Source organism: Pelophylax lessonae (assembly GCF_965119305.1).
Source record: "Pelophylax lessonae genome assembly, chromosome: 3".
Lineage (NCBI taxonomy): Eukaryota > Metazoa > Chordata > Amphibia > Anura > Ranidae > Pelophylax > Pelophylax lessonae.
In genome coordinates, this window is record NC_138770.1 from 615,051,238 (window position 1) to 615,069,792 (window position 18,555).

Below are 18,555 nucleotides of genomic sequence, written 5' to 3' on the forward strand. Positions count from 1 at the left end.
TAGGGATCGACTGATTATCAGCAAGGGTGATATTGACTTTTGCCGATATATCTGTATCGGCCCCGGAAGTGGCCGACATTGCTCATGTAAGCGTAAAATGATGTCACAGAGCATAATTCAGTTTCCAAATGTTATTGAAAATGCCACTCACATATGTACAAATTAAAGATACAGGTATATCAATTCCACATTAGCTGATCAGTATCCGTCAGCCGCTTGCCGTAAGTGACACCCGGGTGATACCGCTCAATCCAGCATACGATGACGATCTTGGAGGTCACGCCGGGCATGACCATGCACGTGACCTCCGAGATCGTATGCCGGACGGAGCGGAACCACCCAGGTGTCACTTACGTTAAGCAGGTAAGAGATACCGTTCTGCCAACAGATCTGCTAACGTGGAATTGCCTATATCTTTAATTTGTACATATGTGAGTGGCATATTCAATAACATTTGTAAACAGAAGTATGCTATGTGACATCATTTTACGCTTACATGAGCATCACCACCTAATCGTTGGAGGAGGAGAAGACCAGTCTCAGACCCTGACATATGATGTACAAAATATCAGCTGATACCGATATGTGATGGGCAAAATATCGGTATCGGCAACAAAAAAACAATATCGATTGATCCCTAGTATAGATAATTCTGGACTCACCAAAAGCCGATAACTGGACAGTGAAAGGAGAAGCAGAACAATGATGAGCTTATCTGTCACTCTTTTTTTCCTTTTATCAGCATTCTCCCCCTTATCAGCACATGAACTGACTGGCTTCTTGTTCTGCTTTTTCATGCTCACAGCCCGGCTGTACATGGACAATAGGTCACATTCAGCCACTTACACTGCTAGCTAGCATTTTAAAAATACATTTAATGATGTACCAATGACAACAGTGCTGCATTAAATTGTGTCTTATATCTACCTAGAGTTCCGCTTTAAGAATGTTAAACGATCAGGAAAATAGGTCAAACCATTTCAATATGAAAACTTCAAAGAAATACAGAAAAACAAGGCGGGTTTCAGCAGCATTTAATATCAAACGCTAGCAGTAGCTGCTTTTATACTCGCCCCTCTCCAACACACAACAAACACATGGACATATTCCTCTGCCATCCACAGTAGCCGTGTCTTTTATTTGAGCTGACAACTGTACATGTACAGACTGACCTCCCCCCTACAACCTCCCCGAAAGGTATATTTTTTGGAAGGGGCTGCGCTGCACCCTTTGATAAAGAATACTTAAACTGTTTTCTGCTCTTGCTAACCTTGGAGAGACATTAATGAAAGCCAAGTAGTTATTTTCGAGCAGAAATGGTTTCAAAAGCAGGGCTGGAATCTGTTTCAAGCTCAGCCAGGGCCTCTCGTCTCTGCCAGCAAGAGGAGAGATTCTAAACACCACACAAGGTGACGGGCCGGAAGAGACGGCCACGCTCCTGTCAGGCGCAGGGGGCTGAGAAATAGAACGCGGGCAAAGCCTTTTGAGCCAGGATATCCATCAGGGTGACGGACGCAAAGTTTGTGACCTCTGGCGCTTCCCTTCGCCGAACTGGGCAGGTGCCACTGTTTTGACTGCACAAGATGTTTTGGAAAAATAAGTTGAAAAATTAGACATTTTGGAAAATATTTCAGGATTAAAGGCTTCCCAAGGCCAGGAGAATGAAAGTTCCCATCTTTTTTTTTTTTGTTTGGTTTCTTTACATATAAATATATAAAAATGGTATTTGTGAAATGTGAAAAATGCCATGCATTCTCAGAATGAAGACTTTATCCCAGTCAGCTCCACAGATAAGGAATTATCTTTAGCCCTTCCGCAGAACTTCGTTATCTATCTGAATCGCTTCCGCTATATTCCTCCCCCGCGCCGGCCTGTGCGCCCGCCTCGTCATCCTCGCTGTTCTTGTCCCAGTCCTTCATGGATGCCCCCATCATAAAGTCGTCCCGCAGGATGTTCCATTCTGAAGTGTCTTCTGATTTCACAAAATTCTGGAGAAAATAAAGCAAAGAGAAATTTAAGGAATAAATATTACAGAAACTAACTCTGTTAAAGAACAACAAACATCAGAGATAAATATTACGACCGCAATATGGCAAGGACACAATATTAAATGACAACTGAGCTAGCTACATGCTGTGCATGCTTCTTTTATATCAATGGCTTGGAAATACTGAAGTAATAGAACAAAACACACAATGGCTGCCTATGCATTTCATTAAAGAGTAACTCCACTTTTGTTGAGAAAAAAATCATTCCCCTCTGGGTGATCTCTGTACAATGCAGGGATTTTAACAAACTTTGTTGCAGATTTCTACTTTTTGGTATTCTGAAGAAATCATCGTTTGTTCCTCTGTGCTGAGTGGGTCAAATTGGAGTGGTTTCATAATTATCTAGCAGCTGTGGCAACTGCAGGGCTCTAATGAGGAAAGCTGCTGGGCCTGCATCCCTTTAGATGCTGGTCCTGTTGGGAGTATCCCACCAAAAATGACATTTTTGTTTCAGGGGATGCTAGAAATCTGACTTCTATCTTAGGCAGACTTCTGGGGAAATTGGTGAGCCAATCACACAAGCAGGAAATTATGTTTCTGGGGTATGGTCAGTATACATTCTGTGTACAGAACAGCTCCAGGCTGCCATATCGTATTGCATTTTCAGAAAATTACAACAGCTGCAGATTGAAAAGGAAAGGTCATTTTTAATAACATTCAATCATAATATGATTTGTGTTGCAATTGTATATGCTATATTGTTTTTTCTTTATTTGCAGATTTTCTCTCCCCACGAAAGTGGAGTTACCTCAAAAGACGGCGGAGCGGTGCGGCTCTCGTTCTGGGACATCATCATATGACGGCGCCCCAGAACAGCTGGTCTCGCACACCCGCGTGTTCTTAGGAAGCGGCGCGGCCTTGATTTTGGTAGAGAGCCAATGACGTGGCTCTTTACCCATGTGATCCACTGTGTCCAATCACAGCCGGTCACATGTAAATGAGGAAATGCCATTTATCAGCGCGCCTCACCTCACACTGTCAGAGTGTGTGGTGAGGAGAGCCGATCGGCGGCTCCTCCTCAGAGGGAAGTCCAGGAAAGGTAATCAGGGCACAGATCATCAGTGCTCTGATTACAGCAAAGTACAACATAGAAAAAAAAAACGTGCCCAATCGGTTCCCATTAGTGATGCCCGTCAGTGCCCACTGCGGCTCTTTGCTTGCCTTTATCGGGGAACTATACCTCTGACTGCCTTTAACGATTGGACACTATTCCTGCCAGTGACCCTCCAACAATGGGGCACTATTCCTGCCAGTGGTCTCCAAGCAATGGGGCACTTTTCCTCCCAGCGGTCCCCAAGCAATGGGGCACTTTTCCTCCCAGCGGTCCCCAACAATGGGGCACTATTCCTCCCAGTGGCCCCCAACAATGGGGCACTATTCCTCCCAGTGGCCCCCAACAATGGGGCACTATTCCTCCCAGTGGCCCCCAACAATAGGGCACTATTCCTCCCCGTGAGCCCCAACAATGGGGCACGGTTACTGACACCAGGACATTTTCTACTCTCACTGGCCACAGTACAGCCAATATAAAGTCTAAAGGATAGAACAATTGGCCCTTTGTTTAGAAAGTTTGTAGACCCCTGGTCTAAAGGAACAAGAAAAGGAGATTTACTTACCCAACTGTCTACTCATCCCCACTGGTAGAGCAGTCCTTGCAGCATTTGCACCCCTAGTTTAGAGTCCTGATGTCATCAAGACCAGAGCAGGAGACCTAGCCCTGCACTGAAAGCGAAGACATTGCAGGACAGTTCACTGGCTGATTGTGGTGGTGCGCTGTCTGCCGGAGGAGTGAAGAATCAGGTGTATGAAAACTGTTTCTCCTCTCCCCTAGAAAAAACCCTCCCAAAAAATGAGCAATTAGCCCTTCCAGTGTGGGGGTGCAGCCACTTTGCTAGGGATCATTTAAATGTTCCTAGGAGTTCAACTTTAGGGGCACCCCACACTCAAAAAAAAGCTGACTACCTAAACACATTCTTACTAAACCTAATAAAGTTAGTAGTGCTTATTTGCTCCCTGCTGGCCCCATGACCCCAGCTGTTTGGAAACCTGCACCACTATTAAAAAAAAAAGTCCAGAATGGTATTCAATGCACGGTAAAAATTAAAGCAAAGATAAGAGAACACATTTTTAACTCTCAATTGCCTCTCTGCCGCCACAACCCAAATCCCCAGTGCTGGTGGTGTCACAGCTTAGATTTGCAACGTCACCCCATACAAGCCCAGTGGGAGGAACCACTGTGTGTAGTGGGGGAAACAAGTTTTTGACCCAACCAACCTGTTAAACCCTTGAAATGTACCTGTACATAAAGTGACTGAGCTGACATGGTCACCTTACTTCTTGCCGACCAGCCGCCGTGTATATACTACGGCAAAGAGGCGCTATTGCGCAAAAACTACGACCCCCAAGGGACGGAAAAACTTCTTAGAAGCAGAGAAGAGTCAGCAGACCAGCACTTAGTCAAAGATATGCCGACGGACCACCGCCAAAACAGAGAGGCGAGTCATCAGGGGAGCCACATTCAAAGAGGCGTCACAGATAAACTGCAGCCCCTGGACCAGCTGGTCCACCAGCTCGGCAAAGGCAGAGGGGAGCTGTTCCCCTTCCAGGTCACGGCATAAGAGCTTAGTCCACTCAGAGTTTGCAACACTAGAGAAATGGTGAATACTGCCTCATTGCCAAATTAGCCAGAGTGTACATATTGCGGACCTCGCCTTAAGGTCAGCCGGATCCCTAAAAGCCGGGGACTCTTCAACCAGAATCATGGTTGCCTTGTTCAATCAGGAATCAGGGTCCACCACCGGTGGCACAGTCCACTTTTTAGGAAGAGACTCCTCATCGGGGTAACGCCTAGTAAAGCATTTAGGAACCCCACTGGGACGCTTTGATCGTCCCCACTCTTTTGCAACAATTCTGTAAAAATAGGCAGGGAAAAGAAACCCTTTGCAGCTCTAGATAGCTTGTAAGTGCCAAAGTGTACCTGCGCCTCCACCGCAGCTTCATCCTCCATCTTTAGGGTCTCACACACAGATACAATCAGTGCATTCACCGGGGCCTTTTTGTGCGCGGTCACAGACGTGGAGGAATCATCCTATCAGAGAATTCCCGACGCGTGGTTGCAGACCCAGCCGGGTGACCCACATCCACAGCGGCCAAATCAGATTCAGGATTTGATGAGACAGAGGGGGCAGGGGAAAGCAGGGGGGGGGGGCGCTTTTTTTCTAGCCCGTCGCCAAAAAATCCACCTCTACCCGGGACGCAAGGGACTCCAGGACCGCCGTCAGTGCATGGATGGATGGTTAGGACCCGGAGCCTCAGAGAGGGGTTCAGGTGGGAAAATATGCTTCAAGACTCAATTGAGTCACCAAATGGACCCCACAAAAAGTGTAAAAAAAATTGCTAAAGGGACATCCCCCACCCTGCTGGCAGCACCACCCGGTCGCCAGGCACAAGGCCCCAGGCGATCCTCAGCAGAGAGGGAGGACTCACCACCCGCAGAAACACCAGGATAATGCACTACACATGTGGTGATCAGGAAGCAAAATGATCCAGGAGTCAGCACCATGGGATGGAGAGGGGGAAGGGCTCCCACCGTCAAAATGACCGCCCACAGGGCTCCACTGTCATGGCCGTCTCTATTTTCAAAGGCAAACCACAGCAAAATGGCCGCCTGACTACATAAACATGGCCGCAGTATATAGGAATACAAAGGCTACAACAAAAGGGCGGCAACATGAGGCATACAGGGACCCGGGAGGTAGACCAGGCCTCAGACAGATTCAGGCAGGATTGGGGGTGGGCCTGGCAGAAGCCCCCACCAGGTACAACCCCCCCCCCTGCAGTCGATCATTCGGTCACCAGCGGCACACCCCCCCCCGGTCCCCTTTGCTAGTAAGTGCCCTGCCCCCACCCCAGGAACAGTGGCCAGTCCACCCAAAAACAGCCCCAACATATGTGGAGGGGAGGGGGCAGATGAGGGGGGAGGGACTCGGCAAGGGGGAGGGACTCGGCAAGAAGGAGGGGAACCCAGGGGTCTGACTGTCCCAAGGAGGGGCCCACGTCCACCCCAAAACCCTCCAGGGGGACAACTACTCATCATACCAGGAACCAGGTGGGCACCACTCCAGAAAGAACTCCTCTGAATCAAAATGGGGGGGCTGTCTGCCAGGAGGAATGCTGCGACTCGGGCCGTGACCCGGTCGTATGTGACCTTGCGTTTAACTCACAGGCCAGCCCTGTCCAGTGGGGCTATATCGCAGCCGACCTAGCACAGAGCTGAGGTCTGCGTGCGCTGGCCAGACTGGGGTGACTACTCGATCTAAATTATCCAGCCCGTTGCCCAGTCTGGCAATTGATTGTAGATCTCACAGGAAAGAAAAATCCAGGAGAAACATTTATCTAAAAAGAAAAAAATTGCCAGGACCAGAGATCCCAGCAAGGAACTAGGTCCTTACTCCTGACTAGACAGAAAAAAAAAAAAACTGAAAGGCTATAGCAGAAAGAGAAAGTATTCCCCCTGGGACTGCCCATGGGTGCATCCAGAATTCTTTCCTGCCTAGTGTCCTACTCCTGTAGGGGGCAGTATAACCCAATGATTCTGAATACCAGGAGCTGTGTCTGTCAATGAACGAAAGAGAAAATGGCCTGGTCTTAAAAGGTTGGGGGGGGGGGGTTAACCTTCCAGTCCAGAAGTGGTTAAAGAATAAGTTCACTTTAAAACAAAGTGCCCTCATCTCCCCCTCCACAGATGCATACTTACCTCAATCCAACAGTGGTGGCTTCCAATGTCTGTTTACATCCTGGTCTTGCATGCATATTACAGTCCCCTTTATCTCAGGACACGACCCTACAGTAGTGTATGGGGGAGTAGTGTGCAGGCGCGGCCAAGACAGCAAGGCTTGCAGCAATGGATGTAAACAAATACCGACCACGACCGTCAGATTGAGGCATGTATGTATTAGTTTAGGTCAGGATAAAGGGGCAAAAGGAATAAGTGCACTGTTTTAAAGTGCATTTATCCTTTACAATGGTTCTAAAGGCAAAGGTTTTTTTTTTTTACCTTAATGTTCTGCATTAGGCTAAAAAACCTTCTGCATGTAGCCCCCCCCCCGTTCCCCCTCAATATGTACCTGAGCCCCATCTCGATCCAGTGATCTGCATGAGAGCAGTGGCTCTCTCTCCTCATTGGACAGAGGGAACAATTTGCTGAGCCACAATCTGCCAATTTAATGTGGCTTATCAAGTCAACAGGCAGCACCACCTGTCAAACTTGTCTATTCAAGCCAATAGGACCTCTCCGCATTCACAAGCAAAACCCATGGCTTGCTTTGATGTTCAGCCAAAAAAAAAAAAATTAAAAAATTCTTGAAAATCTGATAGCAACTCTGAAAAGCAACCCCCTGCAAGATTGTTTTTTAGAAACTGATCCAAGTGTGAAGTGGGGACCCTAATCCACAGTAGCTGGCAACACACCACACACTACATAGATACATGATGCAGGTGAATTATTTTCATCTGTTGTGGCACATTGGCTGGCTGGCCTGTTTTAACACAATATACATTGAGTGCCCAGTACTGTGCAGTGATAGAACAGAAAAGTGCCCTAAGATGATGAAGAAAGTATTGAAAGAACACCACACTTCCTTAAAGGAGATCTGTACTTGGGTGTCTGAATACACCCAGGTTGTACAGCATGGCCAGTGAAACATGCCATCTGCAAATCCCATCTAGTCCCATATTAGACTGTCCATCTACAAAATATACACAGCGTGCCAGAGCTGTTCAGCTAATATGGTGTTATAAAGAGATCATATGGAGTACAACAGCACCACCATGTGGCCATATTCAGTAACTGACTGGCTCTTGGAAATATTGCTAACAGAAAATGCTTTTAAACTCGCCATTTTACTTTTTTTCCCTCTCCAATATAAAGATTTGCAAATCACTCACGAAGCTTGCCAATAATTGATTTTTTTTTTATTTGGTGAACGTTCCTTTCATTGTATTGAACCACTAAAAACAACCAAACAAAACCCTATTTATAATTAAGCTGGAGTTCTTCTTTAAGGAGGGGAATAGTCTGGGCAGACCACACAATACAATGAAGTGTATTTGTTTAGCTGTGTCAGGCTGAAAGGTCTATTTATGGGATTCACATACAAGCAGTGTGTAAATAACCGGGATCATCAATATAATCCTTGCCTATTCACAGCACTGGGTCAAGAACATCCTTAGTGTCCGTGGAATGTTAAGGACCGCCGCGCTCGTCTCCAATATAATCCTATTTACCTACCAGTACTGAAAACAATTATTGAAAGACCACCCATGGACATGATCAGGCACAGTGCCCTGACCGAGGCTTAAATAAATGGAGATGCAAATTGTTTTTTTATTTTTTTTTTTAACCATCAGCAAGAATAAAGCGGTTCCAAGGCCTGGTTCACACCTGTGTGTCTTTTGGTGCTTTTTGCAGAAATGCACTACAAGTCCATTTAACATAGTTTCCTATGGGACACATTCAAATCTATGCTTTTTTTCTGCTGCTGTGTTTTTGGAAATGGTCAGGGACTTTTCTTAAATGTAAAACGGTGCATAACACTTCAATGGAGACGCTGCAAAAAAAAAGCCTTAAAAAAACGCGCGTGCAGACACGCAAAATGCGCCACAAAAGACAAAAATAATTCGATCAAACGCAAACTGCATAGGTGTGAACCAGGCCTAAAGGCCAGATATTTTTTACCTTAATGCATTCCCTGCATTAGGATAAAAAATGTCCCAGTAGTTGTATCGCCAAAAACATACCTGGGTTCTCCCTTTTTCCTCTTCCCACAGGACACAGGGGCAGCAGCGGAAGCCATTGGCTCCTGATGCTGTCAATTAAATCATAAGAGGAGAGAGCAGGGGCGAGACTGAGCTGCGCTGTGTCTATAGACGCACACAGCCCAGCTTGGTAGCATGCCTGCATGAGTGCCCCCATAGCACCTAGCTTGCTATGAGGGCACTCACACAAAGAGGGAGCTAAGATTGCTAGTGGGGGATCCCATTACTATTACACAGAGCAGGGAAGTATAACTTTTTATTTTAGGGAAAAAACTTTATAACCACTTCAGGTGTATGTAGAGACAAAAAAAACCTTTTTTTTCTTTTATAAAGTGGGGAAGTGTTACAGCGGTAGTATACTTATTTTTGTGACTTATCTACAGGTAAGCCTATAATAAGGCTTACTTGTAGGTACAATTAATATCTCCTAAACCTGTACGGTTTAGGAGATATTTGCCCTGCATGCAGCCGCTGATGCTAGCGGCGCATGTGCTCTGAAGGTCCGGCGGACCTTCAGAGTTCCTTGCCGGGAACGTGACACTCCCGTGCGCATGCACGGGAATGAGGTCATTGCGGCTCCGGCCACTCACAGCGCCGGAGCCGCCGTACCCGGAAGAGACGCTGAGGGAGCATGTCCGCTCCCACACCGGTGTCCGGAGGTCCATGTCGGGGCTTCGTTCTAAGGTAAGTATTTCATAAGCAGTTAGTATGCAATGCATACTAACTCATTATGCCTTTGTCTTACAGGGTTTTTTTTTTTTCCATTTATACCATGTGATCCATTGCAGGCAAAAGTACTGCATTTGCAACCTGCATTTGGGGTGTCAATTTAACACTGACACACGCTGCAGATCGTGTTTTAAATGCTTTACGGGAAACATGCACAGATTGTAATCCATTCTAGTGTGAACCTAGCCCTAAATGCAATTATTGTCCAAATGCAGCAGACGTGCTTATGCTGTGTATTTTTTCCAGATCTGTGCAGTAATCCAGCATGAAACTATGTAGGAGCTTCCTGTAATAAAGACCGCTCAGTGCTGCTCTCTCTCCTTGCGCAGGGTGACTGGTCTGGTCTCCGCCCCCTCCTGTAGCTTTCTGCAGACAGCCTGTAGTGGATGGGGCCTGCTGGATCCCTCCTATAGCTCTGCACAGGTTATAATGAGATCATTGCCACTTTTACAAGGTAATTTTTTTAATTTGTTACATTTTTTCTTTTACATGAAAGCTTTAGTGAACTGCATTCAACTTTAATTACTGCTACAATCCCAACAGCCTTAATTCCAAGTAAGTCAAATATGACTTTGCTTTATAGCAGGGGGGTCTCCAAACTTTCTAAACAAAAGGGCCAATTAACTGTCCTCCAGTCTTTAGGGGGGCTGGACTGTGGCCAGTGGAATTAGAATACACCCTGGTGTCAGTGGGAGAAAACAATGGCCCATCAATGGTTTTAGTGGGAGAAATAGTGCCCCAGCATTTGTGTCAGTGGATGGAATGCTTCCTTTAATGGCCAGAAAAGGGCAAGCAAAGGGCCACCATGGTTGCTTCAAGATTTTGTTCAATAAAAGTATACACAGCCTCTTCTATATATATATATATATATAGTACCTGTACATACAAAGTGACCCTGAGCTGACATGGTCACTTTAAAGAATAAGTTCACTTTAAAACAAAGCGTGTTCTCCCTTTATACCCCTTTACCTTGACCTAACCGATCCCATCACATGCAGTGAAGTGGCCTTGCAGCTTACACATGCGTTTGCAAATGTGTGCTAACTAAACCCGTTTTTAAGGCACACTGTTAAGACAGATTAATTTGGTTGGTAAGCAAACTGGTTGGTGAATTGAGCAGGGAATTTTTTCTGTTTTTATTCCCCTCCACAGATGCATACTTGCCTCGAGCCAACATCGGTGGCTTTCAAGGTCGGTTTTTATCCTAGTCTTGTCTGCGTATTACAGTCCCTTCATCTCAGGACACAACCCCACCCCACAGTAGTGTATGGGGCAGTAGTGTGCAGGCAGGGCCAAGACAGCAAGAATTGCAGCAATAGATGTAAACAAATACCGACCACGACCATCAGATTGAGGCATGTATGTATTAGTTTGGTCACGATAAAGGGGCAATAGGAAAAAAGTGCACTCATCCTTTATAATGGTTCTAAAGGCAGAAGTTTTTTTTATCTTAATGCATTCTCCGCATTAAGAGAAAAAACCTTCTGCATGTAGCTCCCCCCAAGCACCCCCTAAATATTTACCTGAGCCCTCATCTCAATCCAGGTCTCTCTCCTCTCATTGGAGAGATAGGCAGCCTGTGAAGAGAGCAGGGGCGGGGCTGAGCACGCACAAGTGCCCTCATAGCAAGGCAAGAAAACAAGCAGTTGAGCCACCATTTTACTGACCCCCCCCCCCTTAAATACCCATCTAAAACCTACCATACAGCTGGAAGGGGCTGTACACATGCTGTGGTGCTTAGTATCACAGCCAATTTAATGCGTCTTATTGAGTTGCCAGGCAGCACCAACTGTCAAAAATCGCTTTTTTGAAGCCAATTGGACATCCTTGCAATCATGAGCAAAACTTGCAGTTTGCTTGCAGTTAAAAATGCCTGTTCAGCAAAAAAAATAAAAAATAGTGCCCCATCATCAGTGTTAGAGAATAGAAGGCTCCCTCAAGGACCAGAAAAAGGCAAGCAAAAGGCCACATCCGGCTCGCAGGCTGCAGTTTGGAGACACTTGCTTTACAGAATTGAGGTTTTGCTTTTACCATCTGGGATACGGCTCTTTAAGCACCCAGCCAGAGCACAGTGGCCCGCCCAGTTCTTCCTTCTACTCTTCCCCCCCTTTGCTTCCTTCCATGATGCAGCACTGGAAGCCTGAATGGCCTGGACCTTGTAATTTGGGGTGCATCCTCTTTACAAAGGTGGAAGTGAAGAAGGCCTAATGATTTTACAATCTGGAGTGGTCCTTTAAAACCATCTGCCGATGTGGAACCTAACAAACAGAGCTGGGGGGGGGTTGGGGCGACCCACATTCTGCTCCAATTCAGATAAACAGAAAACTTAATCTGATGACATGTTTCTCGGTAGCTACAAACCAAAACATCAACTAAATGAGCAACAGGAGACCTGGGCCTCGTTTCAAACACAACCATCGCATGACACGAAAAACCCTCGTTGTTTAGGTAGATCTATAACTCTTCTCTTTGGAAGTGACTTCATAAAGCCACAAATTTGATTTTCAGAGCTCAGGACGCTGGCCAGCAAAAACGTATGTGTTTGATCTGGTCTACATCTCCCCGAGGACCGGCAGTAAATTAAGCGTCGCTGCCCCGGGAACCAGAACGAGGGTAAAAAAAAAAAAAAAAACACAATGACAAAAAAAAAAATATATATCAGTGGGTTGAACAAGGATAAAGCAATACCTTGATAAACAGTGGGAGATATGAAAGGGAACTGTGCTGGCTTTTAGCCCAAATATAATGAATTCCATATGGGCACACAAACCTTCTCCATTTCACCAGGAGCAGGGGGGGGGGGGGGTTCGGGGAACATAAAGCAAATATTCATCACAAGCTTATGGCTTGTGCTAAAAAAATATGAACAGCGTGTAAACAGCATTTTAGAAAAATACTATGAGTGCAAACATCCATCTCCAAGCTAAAAAGATGCAAAGATGAGGGCTCCATGAAAGGCCAATTTTTGGTATGTGAAAAAAAAAAAAAATATATATAATACATTTTAATGTAAAATGGGGGGGGGGGGGGGTTTAGTAGCCTGAAAATGTGTGGAGAAAAAGAAAGCCTGGTCATAGGAACACATATTGCGTGCACCAGCTTTAACCAGGCTGTGTAAATGTGTAACGTACAATACTATGTAAAAGCCCATCTCCGGGCAAAATAAAAAAAATATAAAAAAAGTTTTCCCATAGAGTGGGGCTGTGCCCGCACTGCGCAGGTTAACTGCTTGTTTTTGTCTAGAGTAAAGGAGAAAGGAGATTTACTTACCTAAATCTCCAATTCTCCAGGCAAAGGACTGGTCCAGGCACCCCCCGTGTCCCACCAGTATTGAGTTGTGGACTGTTCCTGACATCATCAAGCCCTAGTAGGCTCTACAGACCAGGAACAGTCCACCACTGGACCATGGGGGAGTGCGGTTTTCTGGTGGAACAAAGGATCAGGTGAGTATAGGCTCTCTCCTCACCCCTAGACAAAACAAGTATTTAACCTGTGCAGTACGGGCACAGCCCCACTGTATGTGAAAACGTTTTCTTTGCCTATAGTTGGGCTTTATTTCAAGAGCGCTCACCGATTTCTCACCATCGTTTCAGATCGCTGGCCAATCGTTTTTGTCTTTTAACCAAATAAGGCACAGAATATGCATGGTGTTATACTGCATATTTCACAGACGAGAGGCCAATGTGAAGGCTCAGGAAGAGTTGGGACAGGTTCTTCTGGACATTTTGCATACCACCTCAGCTGTCTATACTGCGGGAAGTATCGAGACCTTCTGCATGCATTTTTATTTTTTTACTTTTGATCACAATTTTCTTTGTTTAAAAAATTCAAAGCAGGCATGTGCTTGTTGTCTATGCTGGGCAAAGCAACAGGTTCACATTAAGGCAGCATTTGCACGAGAGACCAGCATTGGTGCAAATAGCGGTTGTAGGAATCTGCTGACTCCTGCTGCGGTTTCTGCTAACTGTGAGCGCATAGCTGTAGCCACCAAGCCCTGTAAACTTCAATGTCAGGTCTCTGCTGGCCTCAGCTGGGCTGGGGCATTGGAGCTATTCCTAAAACTTCCTCTGCACCTCACTGGTTCTGGTGTCAGGCTCCTGAATTATTCTGTGACTATGGTCTGACAGTCGATTACACCCACAGCATCTGTCCCTAACTGTTCACATTATTACTATGTGAATGAAAAGGATCACCGGCGATGGAATGGGTCTCCTATCAGTCTCATTGCTGGCTTTTTTCAGATGGGGAGCAGGGGCATCAATGAAAAAACTAAAAGGAGATTATTATACATGAACTGAACTCAGAAAGGCCTAGTTGGGATCTTTCTTATACTGTGATCAAAATTCTAAATCCAAATAATTTCAATTTTGTTTGCAGCTTTATACTGTAGGTGACCCAATCAAGGGAATTAATACATGTCGATGACTCTCTTTCACCATGCCTCCAAATGACAAATGTTAGGGCAGGCAACAGATTTGCATTGGTTGGAACTCGGTACATGAATTTGGGGCAACGACATTGGAGACACGCTAAGGCCGGTGTGTTCATATGGGCAACTCTATCCTCAGATGAATCTGATGGGGAATTCATATACTAGTTCCCTATTCAGTCCACTCCCTTTGGGGAATTCATATACTAGTTCCCCATTCAGTCCACTCCCTTTGTGGCTGACAGCAGGCAGATTCCTTAGCCAATTAGACCGCATGCTATTGACAATTGAATTACAAGGGGAGAGTGGACCTGATAGGAAATCAGTCCCCAGGTTAATAATTAGGGCTCGTTCAGAGGTGCAGCTATTATTGCCACCCCTCAAAAGCGATCTGTGTTGGATCATTTTTTTAGAGGACATTTGACAGGCAGTGAGGAGGCAATAGGTTCTCACCACCTGATGTAATCCTCAAAATGCAAATGTGGCGTGCTGGGTTGGCATACATTGCACACAGTTGATGGGCAATTGCAGTGCAGTCACATTCACTGAGTTTAATATGTACTTTGTGGCAAGTGTACAGCCTAGAGTGCACATTTATATTTAGGTTGGTAGTCAAGGGAAGTGGGGTGGCAAAATCGCAGCTTAACTATGCTTTTACCACCACCAGACCATTCCATATGAACAAGCCCTTAGGCTCCACCCACTGTCAGGGTCACTGGTTGCTATAAGCTGCTAGCATCCTTGATAACCAGTGACAGGTTACATAGCATACAGACACGGGTACTCTACCTGTCACACCAAGATAAGCTGTTCACCAAGATAAACTGCCCATAGATGGGTAAAAATGTGGCCAGTTCAGCAGGGACAGGACAAATTTCCAACAATCTATGGCTCTTCCCGCACAACAGAAGTTGATCCAATGATCAATAAACTCTGACAGTAGAGGAGTCCCACTTTCAGAATACGATGGCACAGTGGAGCGGGTTCCTCCATTGACCCATGTGTGGATGGCGGAATCAGCAGAAAATTAACTGTCTATGCCATGCCTTAGAGTTGATCTTAATCAAAAGAATTATCTTCAATTTGTAGATAAACCTGGAGGCAATTCTTTATAAAAGGTGTACATTTATTAAACAGACGTTCTCAGCAGAATATTATCTCCTTTGCAGCCTGTTTATGAGGCCAAGAACTTCAGTTCCCAGAGGAGGTGCGCTGCCTGTAATTTTGCAATATTTTATTAGAATATATAAAATTTATATTAGTCTTCTTCCTCTAATGGCACAGGCTTCTCCCCCAGGTTCTCCACCTGAGCTGGAGAATCTGGGACGGAGATATTTCAGTGTATCCACCAGTGAGCTCTCCAGACTTTCATAAACTGGCCATTTGTGACAGAATGGTAGTGTGTGGGGATGAGAAGTGAAGAACAGGTCTGGACTTTGATTGGCCATTCTAACACATGAATATGCTTTGCTCTAAACCATTCCATTGTAGCTCTGGCTGTATGTTTAGGGTCGTTGTCCTGCTGGAAGGTGAACCTCTGCCCCAGTCTCAAGTCTTTTGCAGACTCTAACAGGTTTTCTTCTAAGATTGCCCTGTATTTGGCACCATCCATCTTCCCATCAACTCTGACCAGCTTTTCATGTCCGTGCTGAAGAAAAGCATTCCTACAACATGATGATGCTGCCACCACCATGTTTCACGGTGGGGATGGTGTGTTCAGGGTGATGTGCAGTGTTAGTTTTCAGCCACAAATAGCGTTTTGTTTTTAGGATAAAAAGTTAAATTTTTTCTTCTTGCCACTCTTCCAAAAAGGGCAGATTTGTGGAGTGCACAACTATTTGTCCTATGTCCTGTGGAAAGTATTTCCCACCTGAGCTGTGGCTCTCTGCAACTCCTCCAGTTACCATGGGCCTCTTGGCTGCTTCTCTGATTAATGCTCTCCTTGCCCGGCCTGTCGGTTTAGGTGGACGGCCATGTCTTGGTATGTTTGCAGTTGTGCCATACTCTTTCCATTTTTAGATTAATTGAACAGTGCTCTGTGAGATGTTGAAAGCTTGGGATATTTTTTTTTATAAAACTAACCCTGCTTTAACCTTCTCCACAACTTTATCCCTGGCCTGTCTGGTGTGTTCTTTGGCCTTCATTTGTTTACTAAGGTTCCCTAACAAACCTCTGAGGGCTTCACAGGACAGCTGCATTTACATTGAGAATTACACACAAGTGGACTCTATTTACTATCTAGGTGACTTCTGAAGGCAATTGGTTCCACTAGATTTTAGTTAGGGGTTTCAGAGTAAAGGGGGCTGAATACAAATGCACGCCACACTTTTCAGATATTTGTAAAATCATTTTGAAAACCATTCATCATTTTTCTTCCACTTAACTATGTGCCACTTTGTGTTGGTCTATCACATAAAACCCCAACAAACACATTTACGTTTTTGGTTGTAACATGACAAAATGTGGAAAGTTTCAAGGGGTATGAATACTTTTTCGAGGCACTGTATAATCAGCAGTTTTCAAGGATGCAAAAAAAAGGCTGCATAGACTACTGTATTCAATCACTGCAACAGTCCCCTCTCTGGAGTCTGTACAAAGCTGTATGTAGTCCGGAGTTCTTTTAGCGAAAGGTACAAGACATTCACCAATGAAGTAAGTTTCACCGTGGCCAGAATACACACAAACAAAAACCATATGACACAATGTTTATGTGGTAATTGGATCAAACGCAGTGTGCTGGCACAGCAAAAGCACTTAAGCTGAAGGAGGAGGGAAACAAAAAAAAATTGCAAAAAGGTAGAAACTGGGCCAAGTGCTTTCCGCCTCTGTGCGCTCACATCAAACTGCAAGCACCGGCACACAGATACCGCGGGCTCTGGACGCGCCGTAACCGCCGCCCATCAGGAGAACATTTATTTTGTTTAAATCTCATCTATTACTGAAGAGAAACCACACAAACGTCTTCCAGGGGGAAAGCTTGGACGGAGATTAGCAGGAGCTAAGAGAATATACGGGTCCATTATTAGAAGCATGAGCTCATGGGGGGGGGGGGCTCTCCCTGTGCCAAACCAGCTAAACCGAAACCCATTTACCTAATGTGCACTTTTTAAGAGGACATTCACAGCACGTTCTGTTTGATGCACATGGCTCGCAGCGCCTGCATGGGTCTGCCTGTGTGTTGTTTACAGCTGGAAAGGCCATTGACATAAGAAGATCACTTTAATCAGAACTCTAGGGGGGGGGGGGGGGGGGGGGGAGAATGTAGAAATCACCTTAAAGTGAAAGCATTATGGCTGTGCTATAAGTAGAAAAAAATATGCAATGTGCTTTCCAATCCCAACTATAGTAGAAATGCATGCAAATGTAAGATCACCTTTATGAAAACATGAAAAGGTGAACTAACCTTGTAAACCTGAACCCCCCCTCTTGCGCATCATCTTTAGAAGAGGCTTCCTTCTGGGACGAAAGCCATGCAGACCAATTTGATGCAGTGTGCAGTGTATGGTCTGAGCACTGACAGGCTGACGCCGCTCCAGTAGACGTCTGATGATGAAACGCGTAGGACGGAGTCTGTACGTCAATGTCACTTCCGGTTTTTGAAGTTTGGAGCCGTGGAACGCGGAAGGAGCTTCAGCGTCCGGCATCTGCATCCGATACTGAATCTGATCAGCCCAAAACGGGAGTCTGACTACACTTGCCTTGATATGTATGAGATATACTACACCATGAGGCCTTTTTTGTCCTTGAGCACCTAGATCGGACCCACACCTGGAGGATCCCCTGAGGTTTGCCCATCCTAAGACTACCATTTTGCCTCTACTTGGTGTATCTGTGAATAATACAGCCTGCTTTTGTAGTGTGCCATCTAAAGGGGTGATTGCGACACCTAGTGTCCTTTTATATGCACAGCCATTCTTAGATCACAGCTTCAGTGATCTTTATCACCAATTCTTGCACTAGCACCACTTTGGCACAATTTAGTTTTGAAGTTTTATGGACAAAAACTTTTTTACTCTATTACTTTTATTATTAATACCTGCACTATCTATTTGTCAATAATAAAACGCACTTATATTGGATGTTTGCACATTTATATCCACCACTAAAGCACTTGTTTGGGGCATACATTACAAAGCCCAATATATAGATCCTGAACTTTGACACTTGCACTTTTATGATCACCTTGATTTTTTATCATAAATTATTTTCTTTACCTGTTATGGTAATCACTACTCACATTTATATACGGGATCTTTTGCAATATACACAAAAATCAGGTTAGCGCCATTACCATTAAAAAAGAATAGCGCAACCATGCAAAAGAAATGACTATTCAATATGGAGACAATCCATAAATAAAAATGGGGGTTTAGTCCCACCATATGGCCATATCGTGCTCAAGCCCACCACTGCGTCAAAGTACCCCATTATCAGTGGGTCCTACACTATCCATAGAAAAGGGGTGAATGCAGCCTCTCCAACCCTTGGAGACAACACTCCTAGCTGGGATGGATGTGCTAATGCAATACAAAG

At 45.2% G+C, this 18,555-nt stretch overlaps 1 protein-coding gene across 1 annotated transcript in view; it reads right to left on the minus strand.

Annotated features, from left to right (window-relative positions):
* Window positions 1-855: 855 nt before the first annotated feature.
* Window positions 856-18,555, minus strand: part of RRP15 (ribosomal RNA processing 15 homolog) — a 45,183-nt gene continuing 27,483 nt past the window's right edge. Inside the window, exon 5 of the mRNA XM_082252626.1 lies at window positions 856-1,988. Coding sequence (XP_082108752.1) covers window positions 1,827-1,988 — 162 coding nt within the window. The 3' untranslated portion in view covers window positions 856-1,826. The remainder of the gene's footprint in view (window positions 1,989-18,555) is intronic.